Here is an 18,670-nt window from a genome sequence, read left to right on the forward strand (position 1 = left end):
AACCACTAATTTTTTTTCCAACTTCTTGAAGTTATTCAAGAAAATAAGCACATCTTGTCATGTTACAAAAAAACCTGTCAAGAGCAATATATATAAATGTGGGGTGTATTCTCATCAATGTGAGTCGTAATAATTGGAGCGAAAGAGCGTTGAAAAGCGTTAGTGAGCTGAGTTGTGCGGCTGTAGTGCTGTCACGTCTGTTCCGTCTGTGTGGCTGAAGTGCTACACGATCTCTCCTCTTCACCGCAGCCTAACGAGGGTTTGACCTCGGGCCGTGTGAGTGTGATCCAAGTGCTGGGAGCCTACAGTGAATTATTGATATCTGAACAGCCAGGGCTTCAGGGGCGCCAGCTGGCGAATCGCATGCAGGCTTTCTGCCCACCTTCCTCATTTCTCATTGGTTCATTTGGTTCAATACGGCTGTTCTGTCACTACGGAGACATCATCTTTTCTGCCTGCTGTCTTTCATTGTCACGTTCTGTCTACATTCAAACCGGTGCACTCAGTAAAACTGCATTTGTTGCAAATAACTTTCTGTGTAAGGGGTTTACCTTGTTTTGTTTGTTTTTTTTGGTAATGGGTAGTGGTAGTAGTTCTTGTGGTTTATTCCCATTTCTGGTTTGCTGCATTGCTCTCTTTTGTTCTGTCATTTTTCTACACCACTCATGCACTGTGGAGGAAGTGGACTGGCAGCCTGGGCTACAGTATCGAGAGCTCCCTCTGTTGTCTGACAGCAGAACTGCTTTACAGTTCTTTCTTTCTTTTTTAATAGATCAGTTAGTTTAATGGTAAGAAAAAATATACTAAGTACAGTTTACAATAAAATAGACTGAAAAGTACCTTTTCCGTAATTCAGTACTCTTTTTTTCAAGAACCACTTTGCTGTCTTGTTTAACTGAAAAAAAATCTCAGTTCTCTTTCCCACACCAGGTGGCTGAAACATGTCAGGTTTCATATCAAAGCAAAAAGTACCGAATTTACTTTGAGGAAGAAAGCTGAATGCCTGGGAAAGCTTGATTCCTTTTTTTTGTCTAATTCTTATATTTCTATGCAGTCACTAAAATAAAAAAATATTCATAAATTCATGCATTTCTGTCATTTAGGCTGATATAAAATAAATTCATGATCATAACTTGCTGACATAATTTTTCCATTCACTTTTTTTATCCAAATTGTAAATTAATATTCACCAAACTCTTTAATAAGCTCTTACTTAAAGTAAAAAGGCTAAAATCCTACGAGTATCATTAGTCCGTGCTGAAGCTTAAATACATTATAAGTCTTTCTTTTTTTCCTATTGAGCATGCAGTTATTGTTCATTTAGGTCCTTATTGAAGAACTGAATTGATTTCTAGCCTGTGCTGGACGACAGAAATGGAGGTGTTTGGACAGTTAAAGGAAGTTTAAACCACCGTCTGGGTACAAAGGGAAATGATCATGCTTGATTGCTTGTTGATTTTTTAAATCTGATTAGTCTGAAGCTGTTGATAAATTGCCTATATAAGCAGGCCTGATAGTAGTGCTGCCTGCAGAATTTACAATACTGTGCTCATTATAAGAGAATGATGAGTGAACTACTGTTAGCTAACAGCTGATATACACTCGCCGGCCACTTTCAATACGTATACCTCGCAGCCTTTAGAACTGCCTTTAACATTCATGGCATAGTTTCAACAAGGTGCTAAAAACATTCCTTAGATAGTTTGGTCCGTATTGACATGCAGTTGCTGCAGATCTATTGGATTGAGATCTGGTGACTTTGAGGCCATTTGCGTATAGTGAACTCATTGTCATGTCCAAGAAACCAGGTTAAAATTATTTTAGCTTTGTGACATCCTTTGCAGTTTATCCTGTGGTCATAAAGGTGTGGACTTGCTCGGCAGCCATGCTCAGGTGGGCTGTGGCATTTAAACAATGCTCAATTGGTACTAAAAGGCCCAAAGTATGCCACCACCATTCATAACAATGCGGGATGAATCCATGCTTTCCTGTTTTAATGCCAATTTCTGACCACCGTTGCAGAAGAAATCAAGACTTATCAGTCTAGGCACAGATTTCACCAATCTTCTGTTGTAGAGTTTTGTTGAGCTCATGAGAATTGTAATCAGTTTCCTGTTCTTAGCTGACAGGAGTTGGTACCCAGTGTGGTCTTCTCCTGCTGTAGCCCATCTGTTTCAAGGATGTGCCATCAGAGATGCTCTTTGGTCTTCTTCGGCTGTAACGAGATGTAACGAGTTACTGTTGCCTTTCTATCAGCTCTAACAAGTCTGGCCCTTCTCATCTGACTTCTGGCATCAACAAGGCACTTTGTCCCGAAAAACTGCCGCTCACAGGATTAGCAAAAGTTTCACTTCTTCAGACCATTCTCTGCAAACCCTAAAGAGGGTTGTGCGATCAGCAGTTTCAGAAATACTCTCATCCCCTCTGACACGTTCACTTAAGTGATTTAAATCACCTTTGTTCCTCATTCTGATGCTCGGTTTAATTGCAGCAGATTATCCCGGCCATGTCTACATCCCTGAATACTTTGAGTTGTTGCCATCTGATTAGATGTCTGCGTTAACAAGCAGATGAACAGGTGTACCTAATGAAGTGATTGTATGTGTATAACAATGCAATACAGAAATAAAATATATACAGTATCGTAGACTTTATTTCATATTTTGCACTCTAAACCGTTCCTCTGGGCTGTGGAAATAAATCAATCATTAGATGCCTTGTGATTGTCTCCTGAAAGATTCTGCATTGGAGGGGGGAAAAAAAATCTAATATTTCAGATTGAAAAAGAAAAATCAACAGTGGTTGTCAGCGCTTGTGATTGTCAGAATGATTGAAAATGACATGATGTTTTATACACAGCAAGTAGAAAGAGTCAAAATGAACAGTGTATAAATCGAACCTTCAGGAGCATTAAGATTTTGTTGCATGTGTGTGTATATGTATTAAAACAAATTCGTACACAATCACAGCAGGAGGAAAGAAGGAAAATCCCGCTTTCGTATTTAGAGACTGGTTTGAGGTAAAGCACTGAAGTGGTTTCTTCACTGTCCAGTTTCAGGCTCTGGTTTTTCCTTATATGGTCGTCTGCAGACAGGAAGTGCAAGCCAGGGAAGGAGAACAGCTCATTTGCTATAAGTACCCTGGCTACTGGGATTTCCCTTATTTGTCACCATACTGTGTGCATGCATTACTGCCCTGTGGATTTCAACCGTCACTCGCACCTCAGACAGGAAGGATTTATCTGTAAGGAGAGTTAGTCGAGGCCTGCACACTTCCCACGTACCACCATTGAACGTGGCTGATAAATGAATTACATCAGTTTCATTTGACATCATAGACAGACCGTTAAACTGTACACTTGCCCTTAACATAACAGACCCTCATGTCCCTCAATTCAACCATATTTGGCTTGGAATTGTCCTCTACCTTGAATGAATCATTCATTGTGTGTGTGTTCTCGTATCTTGACAAAACCAGGAAGCTGACGTTTTCCCGATGCTTTGGGAGCAAAGGTAGCTAATCATTTAATAATCAGTGAGCCAGGAAAACACACACGTTTTATATAGTCCCCTGCCACATTAATGCACATTTCCCAGTGTTTCATTAGAACTTGGATATTATCAAGGTAGAAAGTTTTCTCAGTACGCCAGAACCACAAATGGACCGCCTGCTTCACGTCAGAAACATCTGGATTAGATCTGTTTTGACTGTATTGCACTGTATTATGTACAATGAATATTGCATTGGTATGTTGTTTAAAGTTCATTAAGACTCAGTTGTTTTTCGCATGTTGTTTAAATAGCTGTAATAAGCTGTACTTATAACATTGAAGTCTAGTTCAAATTTGACTGGCGTTAACGGTTGGTGTTGGTCCTGATCAAGACAGACTCAGGTTTGTTGTGCTGTTGTCACGTTTAGATTCACAGACTGGCGCTGGTCCATCAGGTTGGGTTCAGACATTCATGTTCTTGGGTTCACGTTCCCTGATTGCAGACAGAACGCGTTCAGGATCTCTGGCCCGATTTAATCTCTATTTCGGAGAAGAGAAAGAGGTTTTCACTTTTGTTTTTGCGCGTCAAGGCCGTGGAATCTGAACTGCCTGACTTTTCCCAGCAGCTGCTCCTTTCCTCTGATCCAAAGATTACACAACTCTGAGGAACACATGGCTTGAAAATTTCTACTAAACTGTGTCGGGACCGAGGAACCACAATTTCGACATAGTCTTTCATCTTCAAAATACTGTACTGACAATATATGATCTCTCTCTCCCTCTCTCTGTCTCTCTCTCTCTGTCTCTCAGGCTCTGGATGGAAGCGTGTATGAACATGTGAAGGACTATTTGATGTCTTTTTGCCGGACGGAGTTGGAAGCGTTCCAGGCCGTCCACAACACGTTCCAGTTCCTGCTGGACAAGTCGAGTCGAGTGAGTCTTTCTCTCTCTCTCTCTCTCACATACACACACACACACACACACACACACACACACACACACACACACACACACACATATATATCCCACCTCTTTTTTCAGTATCAGCACCCAATCTGTCTTTGTGTTTTTCTATTCTGTGTTTCTTTCATTCTTTCATTCCCAGAAATAGCTGTAAGATGTAAGCCAGCATCCCATTAACTGCTCTCCTATGAAGCAATACCCTTTGCTGTGCGCACACACACACACACACACACACACAGTGTGGATAAATCCACAGGACCTCTCCTGTGCAGTCAAATATATGCTTTCCCTAGGGTTGATTATGTTACATACTGTAGCTCTTAGCGTGTGTGCGTGTGTGTGTGTGTGTGTGTGTGTGCATACTTGATGTGCATGTGTGTTCACCGAATGCAAGTACTTAGAAAGTGTCTACATGTGGACTGTAATGTATTTTAGCTAGCTCCTGCATACATCTTTATTAAACTGTTAAAAAAGTCACTTTTGAGCCGCCTATACCAAAGAGTCGAGACCAAAGACCCTCCTTAGAGCCGCTTAGAGTCATAGTGACAGGTGGGAAAGTGCGTCATTCCTCTCAGCCAGAGATTACGGTACCTGACCACTGATGGCTCTGACATCATCAGGATGTAAACTTGCCGTAATGGGCGTAACACCTACACACGATAACCGATCTGTATGTTTTTGATGCAGGTGGGCCCGGACTTTAACCAGCAGCTGTTCCTGCAGGAGAATCCCGTTTTCCACAAAGCACAAGACTTCGAGTTTCAACCGTGTGACAGTGACGCAGTGAGAGAAACACACACACACACACACACACACACACACACACACACACAACATATAATGTACTATATGATATACAGTAGATGAGCTGGTTTTGTCTGCTATTTGTTGTGGTGGATCTTTGGAGCACTGGGTGTCACTGGAACCCCAAACTATGTGTGCGCACACACACACACACACACACACACACACACACATACAGTACACTCCTCAGAACATTTAATACCTGTTTTCTGGGAGAAAACTGGAAAACCCAGAGGAAACTTATGCTGGTGTAATAAGAATATCTGAAATTAAAAAAAAAATTAGGATTTTACAAAGAGAAGAGATATAGTGGAGCCTGCAGGAAACGGAAAACCTTTCTATTATTGCTCCTTTTTTCTAAAAACATACACACACACACATTTGCGCTGCATTTTATTTTGGTTTTATGTCTTTATCACCTAAGAGTATCACGCTTATACACCTCAGCATCGTGCCACACCTTGGCCGGGAAAAGAAAATTGTCTCTCACACACACACACACACACACACACACACACTGTCAGCACTCTTATCCTCGCTTTCTATATTTACCCCATGCAGCCGACATCTCCGGATGTGTCGAAAACACTCGCGTGACTAAACGGCGACAGCTCTGATTAAACCCGTCTCTCTCTCTCTCTCTGTCTCTCTCTCTCTCTGTCTCTCTCTCTCTCTCTCTCTCTCTCTGACTCTCTCTCTCTCTCTCTCTCTCTCTCTCTCTCTCTCTCTCTCTCTCTCTCTCTCTGACTCTCTCTTTCTCTAGCTTAAAGCTAAATGTTTTTTGTCCCTAAGGATATACTATTCCACACTGTAATAAAGTCGACTTTTTGTCCTTTCTACAACCATATCCATTCTTTCTTTTCCTCCTTTTTCCTATTTTTACTCTCGTTTATTATTTCCGTTTTTCTTCTCTTGTACATGAACATCTTTCATCTATTCAGTTTTTTCTAATTCTAATTCTAATTCTAACTCTCATTCTTTCATTTTCTTTCCTTCTTATTTATTTCTCTTTTATTTATTATTTTGCTGTGTATTCTTCTATTTCCTAATTTCCTCTGTCATGTTTTCTCTCCCCGTCTATTAGTGATAAAAAATTTTGGATCATTTTAGTGACTCTGTTCTTTGAATCTCATTCATTAAAATAAACAAACGTTTTTTTTTTTTTTGAGTCATTTAGGTCATTTCGTTCTTTTGATCAGAAATAAAATAAAAAGTTACAATTTGAATAAACACACCCCCAACACGTTTACATACACAAATTGTGGCTATAGTTCCAGTAATGAAAATATTACAATGCAGCTAAGGACATATTATGATAAACAGAATGAGCAGATCACCGTCATATCTTCTGGTCCGAGTCGTTCGTTCTTTTAAATCTACTGCACCGCATAGCGTCTATGGGAGTCACGCGACAAAAGAACGAACGACTCGGAGTAGAAGAGTCATTGAGGAGAAGCGTTCAATTCTCTTTCCTGTGTACTGCACTGCATAGTGTCTATGGGAGTCACGTGGCAAAGAACAAACGATTCGGACTACGGAGGTCTCTCATGTGTCCAGTAGAAAATGCACGAATCACTCTCCGAGACTACTCGTTCTTCTGAGTCACGTTAAAGACTCGTTTAAAAAGAACGAATCGTTCATGAACGACCCATCACTACCGTTCATGTCTATTAATCTGATTTGTTTCTCACCTACACCCCATTCATTCTATTTCTCACTTTTTTGCTTTGCATTTTTGCTCTGGCTCTTTTTTTTACGTTTACTCTAACATCTCTCATATTTCTGCCCCGAGTTATCTCCTTCTTTTCTCAGTCTTTCCCTCGTTCTCATTATTGTACTGCACACTCTCTCGTGTCTGTCTCTCTCCATTTATTCGAACTCTCTTTTTCTCTGTCTCTCTCGCTGGTTGATTAACACGTCCTTTCTATAATTCTTTCCATCTGTCTCTCAGCCCGTCCTTTAATCTCTTGATGAACCTGTTATTTTCTCTCTGGCTCTCGCCCCCTGCAACACTGTCGGCTTGTTAACTCTGACATTCAAATCTTTTCTGATCTATTCTTTGCAAACTGCACTCAATTTTCCCGTTTGATATCTTGATACCTTTTGACATCGACTTCCTGCCACTAACCTCTCTTTTTCCTCCTTTCTTTTTCTAACTTTGTTTCCCCATGCTGCCTGTGTGTGCACTTGTGCGTATTTGTGTGTGTTTGTGCGCACGCGCGGACGCCTGGCTCAGACTCTGAGCTCCGTGCAGCAGTTGGTGGACATTGAGCCATCGGCAGTGAGTGTGATGAGAATGACCTTGGCACAGGTACAGCGACACACACCTGACAAACTACCATCATGCAACAGTGCACTAAGTCTAAACTGAAAGAATATGCACACTTTCCATTGCATGCATTAGATTGAAATATCCAGCATGATAACGTCGGGACGGGATGGAGAGCAGGGTTGGCAGAGATCGGTTTCCTGTGTGTGTGTGTGTCTGTGACAGAATATGAACCGCTGGACACTGTACTAAGCCTAGAGTCATCACTGTCTCAAATTGAGTATGTCTATATATATATCTTTGTACACACAGACCATGATTTTCTGAAGGTTTGCTTAAAAAAACGTGATAACACCCACCTAAATGTGCAAGCTTATTGATCTACAGGCTTTACTGACTACATAATGAGCCTTTAAATGAACAAAACAGCACATCTTGTCCGATTTCGCACCATTGCCTTTATAAATAAGCAATTTGAATTAAGCTACAAAATGGTGTCTATGCAAATAGATCAATTTAGCGCTTGCAGCGTGAGATTATTTTGAAACCACAAATTATAATAGCAAAAAGTCCAAAAATTTTAATCACAGCACAGATTGTAATAATGAGAACTTTATTAAGAAAATATTGCAAAAAACAAAGTCTCAAACTTATGACTTAATATTCCAGCAGCAAAGTTAGTTTCGTTACACTTTCACAGCTTCAGTACCGAAAGCATTTAAATAGATTTGACGAGGTGTTTATTTTTTTATAGATGAAATGTATTTATCTTCTATAGCACTGATTCAGGACAGGCCTGCGGGGGGATTGTATACTTAAAACATGAGTCGAGGTGCACCCTGGACAGGGCGCCAATCCATCACAGGGCACACTCACACACTATGGCCATTTTGGGAACGGCAATTAACCTTATCTACATGTCTGTGGTTCTACATGAAACCCTCTAAGCACAGGCAGAACATGCAAACTCCATGCACTCAGACAGGAGGAGGAAATTGAACCCTGGACCAGTTGTGGAGCAAACAGTTATGCCACTGTGCCCCCTATTATTGCATGAGAACATCCATATATAATGATAAAATAATAATTATTGTTAAATCTTATTCCTGCCAGTTTCCTGCATGCTCAGTGTCCGCTACAACACCGTATTCAGTTCCCATGTTTGACTTTGTTGTTTTGGTTAATCTGGTTGACCTTTATCATATCCTGCCACCATTGCTTTGGCTTCCCTTTGCCTATCAACTGCATAGCGGTGGGTGACGCAGATTCTGTGTAAGGTGTGCTTTTGCATGTTCACAAGACGTGGCCAGACCACCCTACACAGTTCTCGTTAATTTGTCTTGGATTGACTTGACTCCCATTTGATCCATCTGTCGGATCATTTCATTGGTAATGCCGTCTCCATGGCCTGAAGGGAGCGTTCTATTCCATGCTTTATGGGTTACCGGGCAACATTCAGTGCTCTCTAAACGGTTCACACGTTGGCAGGCAGCACAGCATACTGTGTTGGAGGGAACTATTAGCAACAATTGTTCAGTATTATAATAAAATGCAAAAAATAAATTAATTAAGCATTTATACTTATGGAATCGCAATATGAAACAAATCAGCACCTGGGTATCACAATAATATCATATCGTCTGGTCCCTGGTGATTCCCATCCCTAGTATATAGCAAACGTACATCAACAGCCAAAGGTTTTTGTACATGTTTTTGAGTAGTATTAAAATCAGGAAACCTAAATCCTAGTGGAACTTGCTTACCTGCTTACTAATAGACAGTAATGAGATTCTGAAGGGTCTGATTGCTTTATAAAGCCTGTTAAGAGTTCAGATGAGACTTGTCAATAAAGCTAGTATTAACTGTAGCATAAATATGTGGTGTGCCTGATTATGTTCATAATGTTTATAATTGCTGCCTTTCCTGATTAGGTTAGCATTAGTTTATTTTAGTCACACAGTCACTTCACTTCTAACTGAGGAGATTCACAAAGCTCACACTATGAAAAACACAACCGAATAAAGAAATCATTTAAAGTGTGTCAGATGTCTTAAGGATTGTCTGATGTACTCAGCGTTTGTTGTTTTCTGTGTACTTTGACTAATGTTAGGTTTTCTGATGCTGTAAAATTTTTCAACGTTGTTTGTATTGATTCACATCCAAGCATATATATTTAATATCTTAGTTTGGAATACACTCTCAAGTACACACCTTAACAGGAAGTCTTATTGAAGCAGAGCCTTGCTCATCATGTGTCTTATCGTTCATGGGTTTCTGATCTCTGAGTGTGTCTAAGTGTGAGGTTTCCGGTGATCTGCACTTAAGTTATTATGCTGGGAAGCATGTATGGGAATGAGAGGTGAGCCTGGGTGCGACGAAGAGATTGACAGGATGAATAGATAGTAGAAGATATTCTATTCTATTAAATACTGTCCTGCGTAGTGGTCTGGAGAAGGACATTGATTTTTTTATCTTATTTTTCTATTTTTTTTTTGCTGTCACTGAATAATGATGTGTAATAAAATGTTTTTTAATTAGGCAGGTTTTGATCTTGCATTAGCTGTCTGCAAAGATCATGTCGGGTAAGGTGTCAGTTAAACAAATGCACTGGTAGAAACAGTCTGTAAGCCTACAAATTTGAAAAAGTGTTCTGTCCTTATGAGTTGCTGAAGCTGTGTGAAAGAGCAAAATGAACGTAAGCGTTAGCGTTCCCGAAAAAACACAAGTTTGTAATCTCATAACGAGAGACGGAAGCTCGGGTATAAATATCGTACTTTTACCTCAGGCGATGAGACAGAGACTGATGTGGATAATGCTGGAATCAAAGCGAATAAATCATTACTTATTTTCGATATTTTCATTTTTTAACGCTTATTCTGTTTATTCTGTCAGACGTATGAAAAACAGAAACATTATTTCAGGACAGTCTATAGTTCAATCTCATCATTTTATGAAGCGTGAAACACAGCAAATTCCACAGCATCGTCTGATTTGCAACACAAGCGCTGAATAAGATAAAATTAGTTATCACGCTAGTAATAACTAGTTAACATGCTAATAAACACCACCGTGTGCAGGAGAAATCACACTTGTATACTGTCTGAGGTAACTACGTTATGATAATTCAAACTTCTGCAAATGAATATCTTCATTACCTTCTTCATCCACTTTTTCACAGGTGTTTTTCTTTTGAATATGTCCACCACAAAATGAAAAATAATTAGCAGAAAAGAAGCTATCAGTGTTGCTAGGTTACTCTTTTATCCGTGTGAGTCTTTTATCTATGATCAGGAATCTTTCGCTAAAATACACCTCAAACATAATTATTAGCGAAAAATAAATAGTAGCCTCATGGTAGTCACGTGACTGCAGAAGGTAAATAGGGTGGGTCAAAAGTATAAATTTTAAAAAATTTGATTTGACTTCTGACTACATATGACCCCCAGAGAAAAATAGTCAAGTGCTGTTATGTCTGATTCTATTTAAATTTCGAATCCATTTTAATTGCAGAATAAAAAGAAAAGTTTCAAATTTTATATAAGGAACAGTACCTATGGATGAAGATTTATGTCCTTCCATGGATAATAGCGACACATCCAAGCAGAGAGACTTTGCACTCTATTTATCTTTCTTATCCTAATGACAGCGTTGTTTTGTTGCCAGTTTTTCTGCTTTGTACTTTACATCTGACCCAAGATGGCTTTACAACGAACAACAGAAGATCGAATGGAAACAGATCTAACACCACTAGAGTTTTTTTATTTTTTGCTTGGGATCATCTGGAGTCATCTGCCCGTGTCTGATTTAAAACACTGATGCTTGCTTGCAAGGCCAAAAACAGACTATTTATCACACCCTGCACTGCACCATGCTCTCTCTAATCCTCTAGCACAGCCTGACTGGTCCCACCATCTCTAAGAATACAAGGAAAGCATGCATCAAAACTTTCTTCTGTTCTTGTACCTTGGTGGTGGAACAAACTTCTTGTAAATGTCCTGACAGCGAGGTCACTGGCAGTGTTCACACGACGTCTGAAGACCTACATTTCCTTCACTACTTAAATTAATAATAAAAACACCCAATGGTGTGATAGACTGATGGTTAGTAACATAGTGAACCAGTATAAAGATCTTGTCATTGATATAAACTCTGGATAAGAGCAGCTTCCACATTATGCTGTAATGTAAAGGTAAATACTAATCTGCAGTCAGTAGTCTATCAGAATTGGTCCAGAACATGTCTGAATGTCACATTATCATTTCTGATACATTAAAAAACATTCTACGTTCTTGTATTCACCGTATACACCGTCACCCCAAATTCAGAGCCAGTCAATCAGAGCATTTGCATTAGGTGTGCAAAAATACCCATCATGCAGTGTTATGATCTTTGGTTGCTTTGGTCAGGTGTAGGCAATAAAACGAAGTCAACTGACGACCTGAATGAACTGAATGACTAGGATATTTAATCAATTGATTTTTCTTTTCTAATGGCACAGGCAAGAGTGGTTAGGGGGGCATGAGGATTCATTTTAACACATGACTTGGTGCCCACATAAGAACTTTAAACAAAGCTAAACAAATGCGGTCAATTGAAATCTTAACGTGTGATCTTTTTTTATTCTGTCAGGTAGTGTAAATAACGTTTACTGTACTGAGGCAGTTGCAAACCTAGTTTTGTTGTACTTAAGCATTGGCAATAAAGATATTTTGTTCTATTGTACTTGGTTCTAAGTAATCATTTCTCAGGCTGCCACACAAAAATCAGAAGATCGTAATCATAAGAAAGGCTCATGACCTAAAATCATTAAAAAATATTAAGGTTAAAACTGTTGTGTTTTAAAGCCATTCAATGATTACTTTCTACCAGAATATCAGCCAAGCTTCCAAACTTTAATTTCTTCTGGGTTCTTGCAAACAAATGTGTCTAAAGGTGGCCTAGCAAGCTGTCTGGAGAGATGGGAAATTCTGGCTAGTGTCTGGCTTTTAAAACGTTAAAACAGGCAGCTAACACTGAACATTGCCGTTCCCAGTGGTTTTTTAAGAACTCCCAGACGTCACAGATATTCATGTGGTCTTGACGCTCTGTCTCTCTCTCTGTCTCTCTTTCTCTTTCTCTCTCTTCTGCATGTTTGTCTGCTTTATTCCCTCATGCTCATTTTTTTATTAGTAAATGAGCTCTCTTGGTATCATTAATGGTTCATTGATAAAAAGGAAGTTTGTAGGATCTGCTTATGGAAGTAGCATGACCTTTTGGTTGGACAAAAAGAATTAAGTTCATGTGTATCAGCTAACTGCTGATATCTGTCACCATGGTAACCACTGTGCATGCCTGTATTTGTGCGTCACAGAGCCGGCAACTGGAGTCGGAGACGGGCACCACGGAGGAGCACAGCCTTAACAAGGAGGCCAGGAAATGGGCGACTCGTGTAGCCCGAGAGCACAAAAACATCATCCACTATAAACGGGTAAGGCAAACAGTGTGCGCACAAACACATACAGCTAGACAAAGGTTTATGAGTCACTTGTGTGTGTGTGTGTGTGTGTGTGTATATATTATATTATTAAACAGTATGTGCCAGTGTGCCAGATCAAAAAGTCAGAAAAATGTGTTTACATTTAAAACGCCACATCTGCAAAGATAAAGTCTGAGGCCATGGTTGGTGCTATGGCGATGCATATTGACCATCGGTGGTGGGGTTTGTAATTGCAGACGCTGGAGGAGTGCGAGAGACAGGGGACCCCTTCCACAGAACAGAGCCGCAACGACCTCGAATTTAAAATAGAGGAGGCCAAAGAGCACATCCGTAAAGCTGAGGTAAGGATCAGTGCATGTTTTTTCTGGAACTGGAAAAATTGTGGGTAGGGCTGCACAATTTACCGAAAAATAAATCACGATCACAATACATACATATAATTTCAATTCTGAATGATGACAATCCACTAACATGTATTTCCCTGCACACTGCATTCACTTGTTCGCTTATTTTTTTGATGACATTCCCAGATTGCTATATCAGTCATACTCATAGGTCACACTCACACAGTGTAAAAACATTACTTGATCTCTTATCTTGCTTCAACATTTACAGTGTACAAATATAAGTGTGAAGCAAAATAAGGAAAAGTTACTTTTTTGGTTGAAATGTTTTAAATGTTATAAATAAATCTTTTGGTTGAAAGAATGAGAATCGTATGAAAGAATCATGATTTAAATACCCATGGGGGGAAAAAATGTGTTTCACGTTTTTGCTAAAATCATGTAACCCAATTTGTTGGTCCATAAACATTTTTAGATGCTTAAGTAACCGGAGAAGAGGCTGTGGTTTTGGTATAGTTCTCATTTCTTTTGCATAATTTTAGCCAGCTTGCAATTGAATGTGGATAACTACATGAAGTTAGATATTCACTGATAACATTATGGGTCTAAACACCAACATTTCAGTGATTGGCATAAAAGTTTACTTTGAAATCAGTTTTTGGGAACTAGACGGCTGAATTCTGCGTAATCTTGTCATTTCCAGTACTGTGTAAACATCCTGAGCCCCCGATTTCTTAGTATTTTTTCCAGAGGAATGTTTTTGTTTGTTAAGCCACACAGTGATCTATGAGTTATTCAAGCATAAAAAAAAATCTTAAGGCATAAACCAGTTAGAAACAGATGACAGATGATCAGGCCGGTGATTAGTATAGAAGTGATGCTGAATGCTGAGTTGTCGGAACAGATGAGGCGGGTATGACGTTGCTGAGTAAGTTTTGAGCATCATAAAGTGAAAAAATACATAACATTTCTTTGAAATTTATTATAAATGTAACTTGTTTTACCTATTAACTTGTACAAACTTTTAAACAGATTCAAACATATAAAGAAGGCACAAACCCACAGCTATAGTAGGTGTATAGGTGGTAAGTGGTTTAATAATAGGAACAGCTCCATGTATAGCAAATTATGCAAACAATTGTTTGTTTACTTTGTAAGTAAGGGACATTTAAAAGATATGTTCTTAAACGTTATCTGCACAATTTGCTACTGGTGATGGCGCAATTACCAATTTTGCACAAGTTTTTCTCGAGGAAAGACTCAAGCAAAGCATTTTTTTACATTAAATACCACTGCACCAGGAGTCAACTAGTATTATTCCCTAATCCTAGTTTTTCCTCCTTTTTACAGAGGTCAAATTAACATGACTGTGCACAGTATCAGAAAGAAAAAAAGTTTATTTGTTTAAAAGGGACCTGGAGCCTATCCCAGCAGGCTTAGGGCACGAGGCAGGGTACACCCTGCACAGGGGGCTAATCCATCGCAGGGCACACACACATATACACACAATCACACACTCATTCACACACTACGGGCAATTTGGGAACACCAGTTAGCCTAACCTATATGTTTTTGGACTGTGGGAGGAAACCGAAGTACCCGGAAGAAAACCCACCAAGTACAGGGAGAACATGCAAACTTCATGCACACATGAATACAGGGTACAGTACCATGATACAGGGGTCGAATCCGGACCCTGGAGGTGCAAGTCGACAGTGCTAACCGCTACACCACCATGCCGCCCTATCAATTCATTTTTATTTATATAGCAATTTAACAATAGGCATTGTCGCAAAGCAGCTTTACAAAAAAAAAAGGGGGGGGAAATGACTATGAAATGTGTGAGGAAATATGTATAAATCAAAATGATCAAATTGTTCCTGATAAGCAAATCAAGGCCTGGAGCCTATCCCAGAAACTTGGGAACACAACAGCGGATACTCTGGACAGGGTGACAATCCATCACTGGATTTAACCCGCTCGTCCGAGTTAATGAAGCCCGAACATAACGACGTCTAGTTGAGAATGATGTACTTCTGACCGTTTAATTATCACATATGATGCAACACTGAATTTTACTTTAAATAAAATTATTTCTGAAGTGATACTCAAATCCTAAATACTTAGGATTTGAGTCTTCAACAATGTGCTGCCTGTTCCATTACTTTAAATAACCCAATTCATGTATAAAATCCTCCAGCAATAGTTAAAGCTAAATTGTATTCGCTCTGATCACAACGTGCACCAAGTCGAATTTCTGAATTTGCGTATCGTACCTAATATTTATGTTCTCGAGATATTGTGGTACAGTTGAAGGGCACATTCTATTAGAGCGCTTTACATGAAGCACCATGAAATGACCTGCTGTAATGTTTCTCTTTCTTCAGCTAAAATAAGTTCTCGCTACCGATCTTCCATTAGGCTTTGATGAATATTTAATTGCCCCATTAGGAGCTAATGGATAACCATTGGTGAGGAGAGGAATTAAGGAAGAAAGAAAAAGGGTCAAAGTGAGAATATTAAGCTTTTGGGATTGTTTTTTTTTTTTGGCACTCATAAAAACAGGACATTGTTGGCATTTGTCTGTCAAGACCTGACAGAAAGTGTACTTAGCATTAATTGTTAAAGAGTGATGCTTCTTTTTGAATTATGATGACGGATGTCTGTGTGGCTTGTGCAGATGGAAAGTCCTGGAAGGTGATGAAGATGATTGTTTGCAGACTTGTTGAAGGGCCAGATTTTAATAATAGTGCTTTAAAGCGACTTGTCCTTTTTGTGTCCGCGCGCCCGTCCGTCCGTCCATATGTGTGTGCATGCGTGTGTATGTGTGTAATGATGTTCATTCTTTTTCTCCATCTACCAGACAGTGAAGCTCAAAGCAGAGGCTCGTCTGGACCTCCTGAGACAGGTCGGCGTTTCCGTGGATACGTGGCTGAAGAGCGCCATGAACCAAGTGATGGAGGAGCTGGAGAATGAGCGCTGGGCATCGTTGCCCACCCTTACTACCCATGATCCCTCGCTCTCAGTAAGAACCATTTTGTTTACTTAATTATACTGTATTTCCAAAATTCAGCATGTTCCCTTTTCCTGTTATGGCTCTCTGCAGGATAGAAACCATTGTACACTTTTTCTCCATCATCGCTCCAGATTGGACATGTTCAAATCATACTGTATTCACTTTGTGAGACATTGAAAAGATTTCACTATCATGAGTATGCCATGGACGTCTTTACAAGATTATACTTTGTGATGTCTTAGGATTATGACTTGTCCCAAACTGCATAATTGATTTGCTACTGTATATAGGCCCGTTGTGGACGTGTCCCAAAACATTATCTACTAATCACATACTTATTAAAGTCTAGCACAAAATAATCCCCATGATGCATCGTTCCATTTAAAACACGTCAATGATATGTGTCTTTATAATGATTAGTGTGTGTGATTAGGAGCTTGTCCACAGTGGTGGGTCAAGGGGTTTGTCAAGGTGTGTGTTTAGGCAGCCTATACAGTGCATAAGGTTTGATATGGGACACATGACCTTGCAGGGACTTGAAAGGTTGCTCACAATAGCATATCAAAATAAACACTGGGCACCCAAACACACACGAGTGTAAGACAGATCAGCACTCACCATAACCCATTGCTCACACACAGATGCACATAGAGGTGACACTAGCATTCAGACAGGCAGCCGGCTTTCCTTTCCGCTCTCAGATGCTGTAATGATTGATCAAGCTTTCCTGGCAACGCCGAGCTGAAAGACCGTTCGGAATTGATACCACAAGTGACGAGAGAAGAATGCTGCTCTTTAGAAACGACGGGCTGAATGATGATGCTTACGGATGCTTATGAGGCTTATTAAAGTGAGGAAACGTCAGTGTTTCCCACACACTGCTGCCATCTGCTGATTACATTATAATCGCAGGCGATGATCCGACACCACAGATCGTTACAATCTGAAGTTTCAGTCATATCCTGAGGCTCATGAGCTCGCCTGCGGTATAATGAGTGCAGTAACATAACTACCGTGTACCAATTTCAAGTTATTTCTCTAACACCTTAAAGAATCTTGTCATGAGGACACCTTACAGAAATCTGTCTCTAGACACCTACTCAGGTGAGACGAAAGCCTGAGGAGAAAATCATGGATCGTAACGAATGCGAATAGTTGGATAACTTCCCCGTAACCCATCTGAGAATGTTTTCTTTACCACTGTGACACTTGGCTTGACTACTAAGAGTAACAGATTGATTGATTGTCTGCTTTAAGACAATCTATATAAAGCAAAGAAATATGTTTAGGAAAGTAACCACCAGGTCAAATTGTATATCTTGTCTTGGATTCAGAGTTCAGTCTCAGGATTGTCCTTCCAGTTCATTTAATATTCACCTCACATCAGCTTGCAGCACGTAGCAAGCGGGAGAGAGAGAGAGAGAGAGAGAGAGAGAAAATAAGTATAGTAGGGTACGTAAGGATGAGACATACACAGACAAGTGAGCAGAGGACATACAGTATGGTACAGGTCAGTATTGTAAATAGGGGCTGCAAAATAAAAAAGTCAGAGCAATATACTTAGTAATATAGTGCTACTTAAACATAAACCATAAACATAGTCAGAATTCATAACCAAGGTCATGGAACAGGTGAAAATAATCAATAAATCCATACTCATAGAAGGTTATAATCAAAAACAGGATAGACACAGTAAACTAGAGTTTGGACACTATAACCTCAAAATCCTGTGTCGTTGTATAATCTCTACTCTTAATTTTCCGTCATCTCAGGTAAGCTGCCACCTCATTGTTATGATCTCTTTTATTGTTATTATTTTTTAATAGCAGTACTATCTAGTTGAATTGTACTAGGTAGAACTCACTGCATTCTGTGTGCACATTGTGTGTGCCACATTTTTTTTCATACTTAGGAGGCCAGTGTTAATCTTGTAGGGAAAAAAACCTGCGGTTTAAACAGCCTGATAGACTTTTTTAATTAGTTTAATGATTTGCTTTCAAATGATACTTTTGTTCAGTATGTTTTGTTTGCTCCATGTGGGAAGTTATTTTTATGACGAGCAGTGCCCTTTAAAATGCTTTTTTTGCATATTCATCCATTCCTCGTCCTGGTGGTATGTATATGTAAATGCTGTACAGGGCAGACTGCAGGCTGTAGGCTTTGTCTGTTTCGTGCATGACAGGAAAGATATTCTGATTTAAATGTTTTTTATATCAACAATAGTGTGATTACTTAAGCTGATATTCTAGCACAGATGCACAGGAACTGCTTGCTTCACCCACTGAGCCTGATCAGTTCAGATCAGTTT

At 39.6% G+C, this 18,670-nt stretch overlaps 1 protein-coding gene across 1 annotated transcript in view; it reads left to right on the plus strand.

The window, feature by feature from the left end:
* LOC128527762 (F-BAR and double SH3 domains protein 2-like) overlaps window positions 1-18,670 on the plus strand; it is a 105,114-nt gene that overhangs the window by 77,254 nt on the left and 9,190 nt on the right. Inside the window, exons 9-13 of the mRNA XM_053500326.1 lie at window positions 4,301-4,423; window positions 5,141-5,236; window positions 12,877-12,993; window positions 13,239-13,343; window positions 16,210-16,371. Coding sequence (XP_053356301.1) covers window positions 4,301-4,423; window positions 5,141-5,236; window positions 12,877-12,993; window positions 13,239-13,343; window positions 16,210-16,371 — 603 coding nt within the window. The remainder of the gene's footprint in view (window positions 1-4,300; window positions 4,424-5,140; window positions 5,237-12,876; window positions 12,994-13,238; window positions 13,344-16,209; window positions 16,372-18,670) is intronic.

The sequence above is a fragment of the Clarias gariepinus genome, chromosome 7 (genome assembly GCF_024256425.1).
Source record: "Clarias gariepinus isolate MV-2021 ecotype Netherlands chromosome 7, CGAR_prim_01v2, whole genome shotgun sequence".
NCBI lineage: Eukaryota > Metazoa > Chordata > Actinopteri > Siluriformes > Clariidae > Clarias > Clarias gariepinus.